Below are 13676 nucleotides of genomic sequence, written 5' to 3' on the forward strand. Positions count from 1 at the left end.
CACCGGTTTTACCCCAAATCCCAAACTTTATCCCAGTTCGGATGCTGCCTCCCAGCCCCATCCGATCCCAAAATGACAGATCCAGGGAACTCCCCCCCCCAGGCACAGGTTGGCACAGGGTTCACCCTGCCCAGCCCGGCACATGGGTTCCAAAAACCCCCAGCCGTGACACCAGGCGTTATAGGGGGGCTGCGTTTTGGGGTATTTCCCCTACATTTCCCCACTAAACCACATTTTCACTCCCTGGGGTGTGAGCAGCCCCGGGACCTGCGCTCCTCCCCAGACACCCGCGGGTGGTGGGTGCCAGCCCCCATCCTGCCCGGGGGGGTTCTTTATTTTTTATTTATTTTTGCCTGATTTGGGAAGAAAAAAAAAGCTTTTTATTGGGTAAAAGATGAGAAAAAAAAAAAAAGCAAAAAACAACACAGAAACCAAAACACAACCCAAGAAGCCAGCCCTGCTCCACCAAACACCCCAGGATCCTTCACCCGCTTCCTGGGGGTCTCCCTATGGGACCCCCCCACCGGGATGCAGTGAGGATGGGGGGGTCGCATGCCACCCCCCATTTGTCCTGGTATTGGGATTTGTTGCACCAGGGACCCCTTTTTGCCTTCAAATCCCATCCGTGCTGTGCCAACCCCTGGGGGGGGGTGTAATTTGGGGTGGGGGGATCCCCGCTCCGCTTTGGTGATGTGGGGAAGGAACTGAGCCCCCCCTTTAGCCCCCCAAGGCTTTGTCCCCCCAAAAAGCAAGGGAAAGGAGATTTTTTTTTTTGGGGGGGGGACAGTTTGTTTTGCCTCTCACACCTCCAGGCTGGTCCCCTCTGTTCCCATTGCCCCCCCCCCCAAAAAGGGCAGAGAAAATGAAAAAAGGGGGGAGAAAAAAAAAAAAAAGAAAAAGTGGAAAATTGGAATAATAAGGAAAAAAATGAAAAAAAGGGGAAATGAATGAATTAATAATAATAAAGCACTAATGAAGGGGCAGAGCAGGAGGTGGGGGGTGTCCCCCCTCCCGGGGCTGGGGCGGGCGGCACCGTGGGAACCTGCCCGAGGGGGGGCACGAGTGAACTGCTCCCCCCCAAAAAAATGATAAAAAATCGGTGTTTTGGGAAAAAAAACGGTGATTTCAGGCAGAAAACGTGAGAGCCCCCCCCAAGCGTGGTGCCCCCCCCCCCGGAGGGGCTGCTGCTGGGGTCGAGGGGGGGGCGAGGGGATAACGTGGGGGGGGGGGGGGGTTAATGGGGAAAGCGGTGAGAAAAAGCGATCCTAATAATTAAATTAAATTAAATGAGAGCTGCACGGGGTGGGGGGGGGGGATTTTTAACCGGGGGGGGGGGCTCCGGGGGTTTTCTGCAGCCCCGGAGCTGCTGCTGCAAAATGGCTCCGGCCGGGGGAGGAGGGAAAGGAGGAGGAGGAGGAGGAGGAAGAGGAGGAGGAAGGGCTTGGGAGGGGTGTGGGGGGGGGCAGCCTTTTTATTAGCATTTCCCTGATTTATGGCATTTACGGCATGCCAACCCCCCGGCCCGGGGACAGCGGCGGGGAGGTCCGGGCGTGAAGGCATTAAACATTTATCAAATATGCTTTTAAAGCCACATAAAAGCGATTAAGCCATTAATATCCCCCCCCCCTCCCCTTATTTTTTTTTTTAATATTTTTTATATATTTTATTTTTTTTATTATTTATTTTTTTTTTCGGGCTGCTGCAGGAGAAAGGGAAAAAAGGGAAAAAAAAGCGAAAAAAAAGCAGCGGGGTTTGAGCCCTCGCCTCTGACGCAGCCGGCTCTCGGATATAAATAAAACACCATTTTTTTTCTATAAATACGGATTTTTTTTAAATTTTCTATTTTTTTTTTTTTTGCCTCAAATACGGCGCCTCGCGGAACGCCAGGAACGCGGCGCCGCTTTAAAAAAAAAAAAAAGGGGGAAAAAAAAAGAAAAAAAAGGGAAAGGAAAAAAAAATAAAGTGCTGGGGGGGGTCCCGAGCCTCCCCCCCACCCCACACCCAGCGATTTTTGGGGTAATTTCACCCGGTTTTTGGCCGGGAGCAGCCTGGAAACGCCCGGCGGCGGCTGCGGGCGGCTCGAAACTCCTGGGGGGGGGCACGGGGGGGGGTTGATTATTTTTATTTTATTTTATTTTATTTTATTTAGATCGGGATGAAATTGGATTTTCTCCTCCTCCCCTCCCCTGTCCAAACCCGCTTTTGGGGTTTTAATTCCAAACTAAATCGGGAATTTGAGGGGCTGGAGGGGCCGGGGGGGGGCATTGAAAAGGGAAAGCGGGGCTGGATTTTTTTTTTTATTTTATTTTTTTTTATTTTTTTTTGAGGGGGGGGAGGCAGCTTTTTCCTGCCTTCTTCCCGCGGCTGGGAAAAAACAAAAATACCAAAAAAACCCGAGTTTTGGTTCAATCCGGGGGGGCGCCCCCCCCCCGCGGGCAGCCCGGCGGTGTCGCTTTGCAGCCGATTTTTCCATTTTTTTCCATTTTTTTCCCGATTTTTAGCGGCGGGGCCAGCGAGGGGGATGGGGGCACCTCCCCTTAACCCCCCCCCAAAATATTTTCGCCCCCCCCCACCCCCCCCTTTGCCTAATTCAACCCCCTCAAAGGCGGCTTTGTCCGCGGCGGGGCCGTGGGAGAGGGCCCGGCGGCATTTCCCTCCTCCCCCCCCCCCTCCGGGAGGGGCAAAGAGCGGGGAAAAAGCTCAAAAACAACGGCGAGACCCTGGGGGGGGGGGGGTCACCCCCTTGTGTCCCCCCCCCCCAGCACCCGGAGGGGCGGGGCGGGAGGGGAGGGGGGGGGGAGTGGAGGAGGGGGGGGGCCTGGAAACCGCCGCGCGTGATTCGCACCGGGCGGGGAGGAGGGGGAAGGGGGGGGGGTGGGGGGCCTTGAAACCGCCGCGCGGGCCCGCGTGGCGGCGCGCCCCCGCCGCCTGTTTACCCCGCCGCTGAGTGGCGGGGCGGCGAGCCAATGGGCGGCGCGGAAAGCCGCGCGAAGCCCCGCCCCCCTCCCGCCAGGGGGCGTGGCGCGGGAGAACAATGCGCGCTTGGCCGGCGCGCCGGCGCGCTTTTTTCCTCCTGCCCTCCCCCTTCCCCTCCCCCGCCTGTTTTTTTTTTTTTTTAATCTTTCCCTTTTTTTTTTTTTTTTTTTTTTTTTTTTTTTTTTTAAGCTCCGGGCTCGGGGGGCGGAGGAGGAGGAGTGTGTGTGTGTGTGTGTGCGTGGGGGGGGGGGTGAGACCGATGAAGCTCGGCGGGGCCCCGGCGCTCTATGGAGCGGCCGCTTCGCCGCTGCGCTGCCCCTGAGCGGAGCCGCCGAGCTGCTGCTGCTGCTGGTGCCGGCAGCGGGCTGGGCCGGCGGGGGGCGAACCGGCTGCTGCCCCCACACCCCCCCCCTCCTCCGGACCCCCCCCCCAGCCCCGCACCGGGCCTCCAGCCCCGCACCGCCGCCGCCATGCCCCGGGACCAGGCGGCCTGACCGCGCCAGGTAGGAGCCGGCAGCTCCCCCCGGCCCCAAAAGCACCGTCCCCGTCTCCCCCCCCCCTCCCCTTTATCCCCTTTCCTTCTTGATTTTAAATCTTATTTATTTTCGCCACCCCCGCTTTTCGTTTTTTTGCCCCCAATTCCTCAGCCGAAAGCTGGGAGCCGGGGAAGCGCCCAGCCCGGCCGGAGCTCGGCGCGGGGCTTCCTCTTTATTTATTTCCAAACTTCACCCTGCTTTTATTTTTTTTATTATTTTTTATTTTTTTTTGAGGAATTTTTTAAAATTAATCATTCCCCTCCTTCCGTCTCTTCCCGCTCCGGAGCCGCTCCCGGTGCCCGCTCCGCGGAGCTGCGGCCGCCGGGTTTTTTTTTTTTTTAAACCTTTTTTTCTTATTTTTTCCCCCTTTTTTCTTTCTTTTTTTTTTTTTTTTTCCTTTTTTTTTTTCCGCCCCGTTGGAAAATAACCACGCGTCTCGTTTTTCCCCGGCGGGAGCGGCGCTGGGCAGAGCCGGGAGCACAGCCCACCAGGTACTTGGACGCCTCGGAAATGGGGGAAAAAGAGGCGAAAAAAGCTAAAAAGGGCACGGCACCGAGCAACCCTTCCCCGGCCGCCCCTCGCTCGCCTTCCTCGGCCGGGGCTCCCTCGGCGGGAGCGGAGCAGGAAGAAACCCGGCTCTTTTAGGTCGTTTTTCGGGCATTTTTCGCATTTTTGCATTTTTTCGCCTCTTTTGGCCGCCCGCTGGCTGCGGGGAGCCGCGGTGCTGGAGCCGGCTTTTGGGGCGCTTTTGGGGATTGGGGGATGTTTTTTTTTTTTTTTTTGGGGGGGATCCTCATCGCCCCCAGAACCACTAATTAACATTCCCCCCCCCCCTCGGAGCCCCTAATTAATTTTTCCCCTCCCTTATCCTCCCCCTGCCTAAAATTCCCCGACTTCGAGGCCGGTTTTTTAAATTCTCCCCTTGGCGGGGGAAGCCGCGGGTGGGTCCGGAGGTGCCCCCCCCTCCATCCCTAGGGGGTGTGCTCATTGGGGACCCCCCCCCCTTTATCAATCCGTGTCCCCCCTCCCCAATTTTTTTTTTCTTTTTTCTTTTTCTCCATCTCTCCGCAGGCACCACCGCAGCGGGGCTGGCTCCGCGCCCCCCCCCCCAACCCCCCCCAACAACCCAACCACCACCATGGGACTCCCGGACGCTTTTTTTCTGAAAACCCGCTGATTTTGATTCCCAGCATCACTTTTTAATTTGGGGCGCGGGGAGAGGAAGAAGAAGAAGAAGAAGAAAAAGAAGAAGAAGAAAAAAAAAATAATAATTAAAAAAAAAAAAGGGGGGGGTGGGTGGGTGGGGGGGGGGAAGGCACTAGCGAGCCGGGCGACTGCTGGATGATGGATGGCCGAGATTTCGGGCCCCCCCGCTCGGTGCACGGCCCCCCCCCGCTGCTCTCCGGGCTGGCCATGGAGAGCCACCGCCTGGCCGCCGCCGGCCGCCTGCCCCCCACCGCCGGCCCCATGGCCGGGGGGCTCCCCGCAGCCCTCCAACCCGGCAAGTTCCTCGCTTCGGGCATCAGCATCCACTCCCACCCCGGTAAGGAGCCGCGGAACCCCCCCAAATCCTTTCCCCTTCCTTCCTTCGCCCACCCTACGGCCGGCCCCGCAGCCCCTCGCTTGTGGGGTTTGGTGTTTTTCCCCCAAAGATTTGCTGCATGTTGTGGGTTTTAGGTTTTTTCCCCCCAAAATTTGCTGCGCGGTGTGGGGTTTGGGTTTTTATCCCAAAGGTTTGCTGCATGTTTCATTATTATTATTATTATCATTATTATTATTATTCCTAAACATTTCCTATCTACTTCAGATTTCATTTCATTTTCCCCCAAATTTTTCTCTATCCTTCAGTTTTTAGGGCGTTTTTTCCCCCAGAATTTGCTGCGCGGCATGGGTTTGGGCGTTTTATCCCAAAGGTTTGCTGCATGCTTTGGGCTTTTCTTTTTCTCTTTTCCCCCAGAATTTGCTGCGCGGTGCGGGATTTGGGCTTTTTTCCAAAGATTTGCTGCGTGCTTTGAGTTTTATTTTTTTCACAAAGATTTGTTGAGTGCCTTGGGGTTTTTCTCCCAAGGATTTGCTGCGCGGTATGGGTTTGGATCCTTTTTCCGAGGGTTTGCTGCGTGCTTTGGGTTTTAGGTTTCTTTTTTTTCCCGAGGAATTGCTGCGCTGTACGGGTTTTGGATTCCTTTTTTCCCAGGGATTTGTTGCGTGATTTGAGTTTTAGTTTTATTTTTCCCAAGGATTTACTGTGTGGTGTGGGTTTGGATCGTTTTTCCAAGGGTTTGCTGTGTGGTTTGGGCTTTCTGTGTTTTTTTTTCCCAAAGATTTACTGTGCCGTATGGGCTTCGGGATTTTTTTCCAAGGGTTTTCTGCGTGGTTTGGGTTTTCAGTTCCTTTTTTCCAAGGATTTGCTGCGCGGTTTGGGTTTCGTTTTCTTTTTTCCAAAGGTTTCCTGTGCCGTTTGGCTTTCAGGATTTTATTTCCCAAGGATTTGTTGCATGGTTCGGATTTTTTTTTGTTGTTTTTACTTTCCGGAGGGTTTGCTCTGCTTTGCCTGGTACAGATTGAGGAAAAAATATTCCAAAAAAATAAAAAAGGCAAAATAATAATAAGGGAATAGGGGGAAAAATCGCTCCCTGTTGCTCGTGTGCAGCCATTGCAGAATTTTCATGCTCCATGGAAAATCCCCGCTGCTCGGCACGGCCACAGCTCGCCTCGGTCCTCCGGGAGAGGGGGAATAAACGGAGCTTGGGGAAGGCTGGGAGGAAAGCGCCATGACTTGGGCTTGGGAATGGGTTCGTCTGCTTCGCAGTGGGACAAAAAGCCACCCTGGGGTGGGAAAAAGAGGCAAAACGGGAAGATTTTGGGGATTTCGCTGGTGCGATTCCATGCCGGAGCGCGTTCGCCTGAGCCGCCGCGGTTTGTGCCAGCTCCGCGGCAGCTCTGCTGGGAGTGGGCGGCTTCTGTGTTTTCTTCCCCTTGGTAATTATTGTTTTTTAAACCTGCAGACAAAATTTCTATGCTTAGGCCATTCCTTCCCCTATTTTATTTTTTTTTTTCTCGGCGCATTCCAACCTTGGGCAACCAACCACCCTCACTGTCGCCCTTTTTTTTAAAAAAAAAAAAAAAAAAAAAAAAAAAAAAGCACAAAGCTCAGTTGTTTTTTTTTTTACAAAATGTGCACTTTATTTTTTTTTCCCCTTGCTCAGCTTTTCATTTATTTGGTTCCACGGCTGGTTTTTTGGAGGGGTTTTCTTTTCATTCCCTTTACGAGTGGCCGGCAGGGCCGGGGAGGAGCGCGGCATTCAGCTGGCCGCGGGCTCTTGGGGCTGTGGCCCCGTTCCCTCACCAGCAAGACTTGGGAGATTTCTTCCTGGTTAATTTTCCTCGCTGGCTGATTTTTTTTTTTTCTTTTTTCTTTCTTTTCTCTTTTTTTTTTTTTCCCTCTCCTTTCTTTCCCCTGGGTGTGGAGAGGTGACTCGGAGTTTACTTTAGGCGTTGGGAGGGTGACAGGTTTTGCAATAATAAACCTGCTTTTCTCCCAGCCGCCCGGAATGAATGACTTTGAAATTTGCAAACCTGATTGCCAACATCTGCAGAGAAGGAAGCAGCCCGAATCGGGAGAAAAGATTTATTGGTTTTAGGCTAGGTGGCAGTGCCAATTTCCCAGGTGCGAAGAGAAGAGGTGTAAAACCAAAGAGCTATGAAGCCAAGCACATGGGCAAACACCTTTTCCTTCTCTCCCTTTTGTCTTTTTTTTTTTTTTCACTTTTTTTTTTGTCCTCCACTTTTTCCTTTTTCCTCCCCCCACCCCCTGCTTAAAGCAGCACGCAATCTCTGCAGAAAAAAATTCATCTGGACAATCTCAAGCCAAACCCTCGTGCCTTTTTTTTTTTTTTTTTTTTTTTTTTAAGTTTTAATTGGGTGGCTCTTTTTCTCTCTGCGTGCTTTTTTTTTTTTTTTTTTTTTTTTTTTTTTCTTCCTTTCTCCTCCAAAGTTTCCTTTTCAGGCGCTTCCCTGCAGCCTCGCCGCCCCGGGAAAGGAGGCAGGAGGCGAGTCCCAGCACCCGTGCTCGGGCTGGCCCCGCGGGCGATGCTCCCCTTTCAGCTCACCCCACAGCCCTTTGCTGGGAAAAGGCGCCTGGTGATCCCATATTTTTTAAAATTCACTGCTGTATTTTTAATTTTTTTTAAAAAAAACTTCCTTCCCTGGCTCCAAAGCCTTCCAAAAATCCCCCTCCCTCCGCCATGCCCGGCTCCGTGTGCTCCTCGGGGTGAACGCTTAATATTGGGGTCGGCTCGGGCTCGGCGATTTGCAATTGGGGGAAAATTGTTTGAAAAAGACGTGCGTGGTCGGTCCCTGGTGAAACTCCCGTTGTGCCGCGACAGTTGGTAGGCAGGGATTTTTTTTTTTTTATTATTTTTTTTATGGCTTTAACAATATCGTTTGAAACGATGATTGCTTCCTGCTATGGAGAGGCCTTTTGTGGGGACGCGTTTGCAGCATTGAGGGCGGCGTGGCTTTTTTTTATTATTATTTCAATTTATATATATATTTTTTATTACTGCCTTTTTTTGGCGGCGTTTTTTTCGGAGGGGCGGACGGCAGCGGCTGGTGCAAGGGGTTAAGAAAAAGTGGGCAGGAGGCGAAGCCTTTAAATAGAGCCAGCTCCAACCAACCTCTGCGCACCGCCGGGCTGAAGAAAAGAGGCTGCTGAATCCGTCCCAGCGTCCTCCCAAAATAAATACGCCCCGGTAAAAATAGCACGATTGGCCATATTTGAGGATCCAGCTCTCACCGGCACCGACGTCTTTATTTTCCTCGGCGCGGGCCGAGCCTCCCGGCCCCTTTTTATTTTTGGGGGGGGATTTTCTGTGGGTCCTCGCCCTCGAGGCCGCGTTTTGGAGGCCGGGAGCCCTGTGTTTTGGGGTGTGTTGGGGCTGTCCTGGGTTTGGGGGTGTGTGGTGGTGTTTTGGGGAGCTTTCCCCGGGGAGGAAGGGGGAGGCTGGTGGTGGCGTTTTGGCTCCGGCCGTGGCTGGGAGGAGGGAGGCTGCGTGTGAAGGGAGGCCGCGGTCGATGGTGGCGGGGTCCATTAGGGCAGGAGCTGGCTCTTTGGGGCCTCAGGGTGGGAAATCAGAGGGGTTTCTGCCTCGATCCCATCCCCACGCCACCGTTCTCAGGTACAAGTGGAGCGAGCGACCTGGCCTCGGCCTGATCCGGCACCGGCTTGGGGTTTTCGGGGAGCTTTGGGGAGGTGGAAGCTCACAAGGGGCTGTGGCCATGCTGGCAGTCAGACACTGAGTTTAATAATAATAATAATAATAATAAAAATCTGCTTTTTGTTACGTCCTGAGGTATCCTTTCTTGGGTGGGTGTCTGGGGTGCGTGCGGGGGCCGCCCCACAGCCTCCCTTTGGCTCACACAGCCTCTTCCCCTAAATCCTGCCTGAGAAACGCTTCCCCGAGCCCAGAAAAAGGGACAAACGGAGCTGAATTTGCCTTAAATCCTGCTCGAGAGCTGCCCCTAAAAGCAGAGCAGAGGGGAGCGATCCATCTTAGCTCGTTTCCCTGCCTCCCCATCAGCGTGCGCACCGAAACGCGGGGATTATCGGGGTCAGAAACCAACCCCCAGCTCCTCGCCTCCAGCTCGGGGAGAAGTTTTCCAGCACAGCAGCGTCGGGGAGGAAATACCCAGCGCCCGGGGTCACTTTGCTGTGCCAGCAAAATCCCCCTGCAGGCACCCTGCTCGTGGCGGCGTGGGGCTTCTGCTGAGCCCGCACGTTCCTGCAGGCTCTCGGGGCGTGCTGCAGCACGGCTCCCTTCTTTTTTTTTGGGTGATTTTTCTTTTTTTTGGTGATTTTTCTCTTTTTTTGGGAGCTGCGGGGTGCTGCGAGGGGAATAGGGCTGTGCGTAATGGCCCTTGAAATGGCCGTGCCCCCCTCCCTGCCCGCCCAAGGGGTGGTGCGCGGGGGGCTTGGGGGGGGGGGGGGCCCGGCCCTGTAATGCTGCCAGGGGTGTGGATGGGATGGGAGGTGTCTGTGTGTGTCCCCCACTGTCACATAGGGCCCTGGTGAAATCGGATGCTCGCCCATACATCATCCGTCAGGGCAGTGAGAGTGGGTGTGTGGGGCTGGGGGGTGTCGGGCTGTCCCTTACACCCAGTGTCTGTGGGGACAGAGGAGATGCTCGGCCATTAAATGCTGCCCCCGCGGCTCCCCGGGCTTTTTTGTACTGTGAGGGGGAAAAATTCTGTGGTTTTGGGGGTGTCCCACAACGTGCTGTGAGGACAGGGGAGGCTTTGTGCTGTGGGAAGGGTGTCCTGGTGCCGGCAGCCCCCTTGTCCTGGCGGCTGGGTGGGCTGTGGGGTGGTGTCTCCATCCCAGACCCCATCAAATTCCCATCCCCAGTGCCCCGAGCAGGGACGTGCATGGTGCTAGTGGGCTGTGGTGGTGGAGAAGAGAGAGGGGAGGGTGTGTGGGGCTTTCTGGCCCCTTCCCAGGCTGAACGGTGGCACTACAGAGACCTGCTCCATCCGCAGGGCTCGCTGTGTCCCCCAGCACCAGAGCTCCTTGGCAGGGCTGCCCCAAAGCCACCGGCCCCAGCTGGTGATGTGCTGGGGAAAATCTGATCTGGAGAGGACGTTGGTGCTGGAAATCCTATCCTGGGGCACTGGGGGAAGGTGCCCATGCTGGGAGCAGCCCCGGCGCTTTCCCAGCAGCTGTTGGAGAACGGGGAATTGCCGGGAATTGATCTCACTGCTGACAGGGTTAGCCAGAGCAGGGCTTTCGCAAGGGCGATTTCACATCTCCTTCCTCGGATAACCCAGGCTGAAGCTGAAATTAGTGTCTAATTACATAGCAAATAGCCCTGACCCTGCCGTTTCGCCATCTTTTGGCGAGTAGGGAACCGAGCGCCGTTACTGGGCATTAACCTGGTGGGAGCTGGGCAGGTGAGCTGGGTCTGTGTGTGGGTCCTGGTGGATCAAGCATGGGGTCAGTGAGTGGCAGCAGGGCCCCGTGCACCCCAAAACTCATAGGGTTGAAGCTTGGGGTGGGCACTGCCACAGGGACCTGGGGCTGGCCCAGTGGGTGCGAACGCAGAGCTCGGTCGCGCGATCCGGCATCACCCTCTGATGGTGCTGGAGACCAGAGCCCGCTTTGTTCTGCCCAAACTGATGGCACAGCAGGCACTAAACCCACCCAAAAACGTGGGTGGGGTGAGGCGGGGGGGCTGGGTTTGTGTTTGGGTGCTTTCACCCTCAAAAAAGGGCTCGCCACAAGCAGTGGGATGGTGCAGCTGGGTGCCTGCGGGCCCGGGCAGCCCGCGGTGTGTCTCCGCTGTTGGCTCGCTCCGCTTATCTCTTTCTTCCCCCCAGCCTTTAGAAGCCCAGGGGATGGCTGCCGGCCTCCTCCTCTCCGTCTGCTGTAGCTGACGGTGCTGGGAAGCGAAAGGTTTAGAGCTGGGTGTCTGCTGCCCGCATCGATGGGCAGAAAGGAGAGGCCAGGGAGGGCTCGGCAGCGCCGGCTTGGTGTAGCAGAGGCTGGCGGCGGTTTAAATCCAGGAAGACTTGAAATATCAGCAAAAGATGGAAGTGACCTGGGGAATAAACGGCGTTGCCAGCACAGCAGTGGCCAAAGAGCCATTTTGTGGGAGCTGGATGCAGGCAGGCTGAGCGTGCCGGGGTGGGAGCTGCGAGGAGCGACGCGGTATGGTCGGGAGAGATAACGTGCTTTTGTGGGGGGATAACGGGGGCAGATTTGAAGGCTCCCCGGCCCTTCTCTTGAGATCTGTATCCCCGGCAACTTCTGAAAAGGTGGCTCTTGCTCCTGCCACCATCCATCTTCCCCTGCCACGTTACCGAGAGCAGAGATCCGCTCTTGTGCTTCGCAGTTAGATATATTGCCTGCGCCTTCCTTTCTGCCCCCGCTCCGTTCCAGCGCGCCATTCATTTTCAGCACAATTCCCTGTGGCTTGAATACGCTTTTAATACATTTGCTTTAATTGCTTTTAATAAAATAATTTAAAGGGCTGCCGTGCTTGGGAGGAAGGGGTTTGGAGGGATTCAGCTCTCGCCCTTGCTGCTTGCGCTCTGCAGGCAGCGGCGTTGGCCGTGTGCGAGCGGAGCAGCGCCCACGTTACCCCGCGGAGTCCCCATGGCCTCCTGCCCCTTCTGCACCGCGATCCCCGGGGCGAGGAGAAGGATTTTTTGCAGGGAAGGCTCTGGGCAGGCTCCATGCAGGAGCTCCTGGCCGTGGTGAACCCCCCGAGCACCTTTCCCCCCTCGTTGCGCTCGGCCGGGCGCGCACATCGCGCTCCACTCCCTTTGTGCGCCGCGCGCCGGGGTTTCCCTTTGCAATCCCAGCGCTACAGCGGGGCTGTCGGCGTAATGAGATTAGTGACACAAAGCGGCGATTCTTCGGCTGCTTTTCATGTACGTTCAGGGCTTGTGTGGGATCGGAAATTCCTACTTTCATCAGATGAGCCCTCTCTGTAACTGTTCTGCGGACGGACCTTCCTTCCCTCGGCTCCAGCGATGACATTCGTGTTGGCACAAGCGTTTCAGACTTTCCCCTCCCGCCCTCCTCTGCCTCCGCGTCTTCCCCGCCTGAGCCATTGTGAATTTTATCTCACTGTGAGTTTTATCTCATTGTGAGTTTTATCTTCCCTTCCCTGAATCTCGCCGTCAGCCCACGCCGCTTCCATCTTGCGGAGAACTGGAGAGCTCGGTGCCCTTCCCCGGCCAGGCTACGAGCTGTTGTAGGAGGGGGAAGGCAAAAAGTGCTCTAGGATTGTGTAAATGCTCCTCGGTTCCCCTCTAAGTGTGTGTGTGCACGGGCAGGAGACACACGCAGGGCTTCACTTGATGGAGGGCTCGGCAGGGGCTGCCTGTCCCTGCCTCGTCTCAGCCCCGTGTCGTCGGGGCCAGGTTGGAAATTTGTCAAGGGTCTAAAGGCTGTGCTTAATTTTGAATGCGGATTTGCATAATTCATCAGGAATTAAATCACACCGCCATAATATTTGCCTCTGCACTCATCTCCGCGCATCAGCGGCGGGGAGGCGCGCGGTGCTCGGGTGCAGGTCCCCCCGTGGGCGATGCTCGGGGGGACGCAGGGCACCTGGGGAGGGCAGGAGCTGAAAAAGGGCTGAGCAGGGCAGAGGGGGCAGAGGCTGGGCTTTTGAGCCTGGTTTGCTAAGGAAAAGAGGCTTACGGGATCGTGGTCTGTCCGCGGGTGGTGTTCTTCCAGCCCAGATGCCCACAGCCTGCTGCTGAATTTCTCCTGGGGTGGTTTTGGGGTGCTGCGGGGTCTGGGTTAGGGCGGTTTGTTGGCACTGACGGGTGCCTCGGGCTTCACCGCGTGCTTGCCCCGTCCCAGCTGCACCACATCCAAATCATGAAGCTGGAGTGGATCAGACCTCGTTAGCACATCACTGCTAAACGAGAAGCTGGCGAGGTGCAGGATGCGAGCGGTCGGTGCCGGAGCTCCCCCGGCCGTCTCCATCCTGCACCGTGAGATCCTCCAGGAAGCCATGGCCGTGGCACGGAGCTGGCAACGCCGAGTCTGGCGGCGTTGGACCAACGCTGGCTCTCCTCGGCGGCCGTTTGGGGAGATGGAAAGCCGAGGGGAGGAGAGGGCAGGTGGCATTTACCTCCCCGGCTTCTGGCGGGCGCCCCGGCGCGCGGCCGCGGGGCTGGCTCCTGCCCATCACGCAGCGGTGTTTAATTTCTCAATGGGAGGGCAGGGAGATAATGCTGCACGGTCCCATTTAACCTGCTGGTGACCTGGTCTTAAGTCATTGTGGCTGAAAATAGACTGCGTTCCCTCCAGGGCATGGCTAATGGCTCTGGGAAAGCTGGGATCTCTCTTTGAAGGCTGACTTAATTGCTGCTGGCAGGCACTCGGTGCAGGTGATGTGGGGACCAGCACCCGTGCCATCCCACAATAACCTCCCCCCACTGCGTGCCTGTAGCTCTCCTGGCTCTGGCAGCGGGTAACGAGCTCCTTTCTAACGAGCGAGGGCACGGGACGCGTGGGCGTAGCTGGGTTAATTGGGCGGGCAGGGCTCGGCGAGCCGCGGGGGCCCGCTTGTTTGCTGCTCCTGCGCCCATTTTGAGTAATTAACAAAAAAAAATCAGGAACGACGAAGTAAAAGGAATTGGGTTACGTTC

General features: G+C 55.9%; 1 protein-coding gene across 5 annotated transcripts in view; it reads left to right on the top strand.

The window, feature by feature from the left end:
• The first annotated feature begins 3230 nt into the window (after nt 1–3230).
• The window catches only part of TNRC18 (trinucleotide repeat containing 18), a 51474-nt gene continuing 41028 nt past the window's right edge, over nt 3231–13676 (top strand). For all 5 annotated transcript variants that reach the window (XM_084536253.1, XM_084536255.1, XM_084536257.1 and 2 more), the window contains exons 1-2: nt 3231–3479; nt 4584–5055. In XM_084536253.1, coding sequence (XP_084392379.1) covers nt 4854–5055 — 202 coding nt within the window. In that variant the 5' untranslated portion in view covers nt 3231–3479; nt 4584–4853. The remainder of the gene's footprint in view (nt 3480–4583; nt 5056–13676) is intronic.

The sequence above is a fragment of the Aythya ferina genome, assembly GCF_964211825.1.
Source record: "Aythya ferina genome assembly, chromosome: 15".
NCBI classification, from domain to species: Eukaryota; Metazoa; Chordata; class Aves; order Anseriformes; family Anatidae; genus Aythya; species Aythya ferina.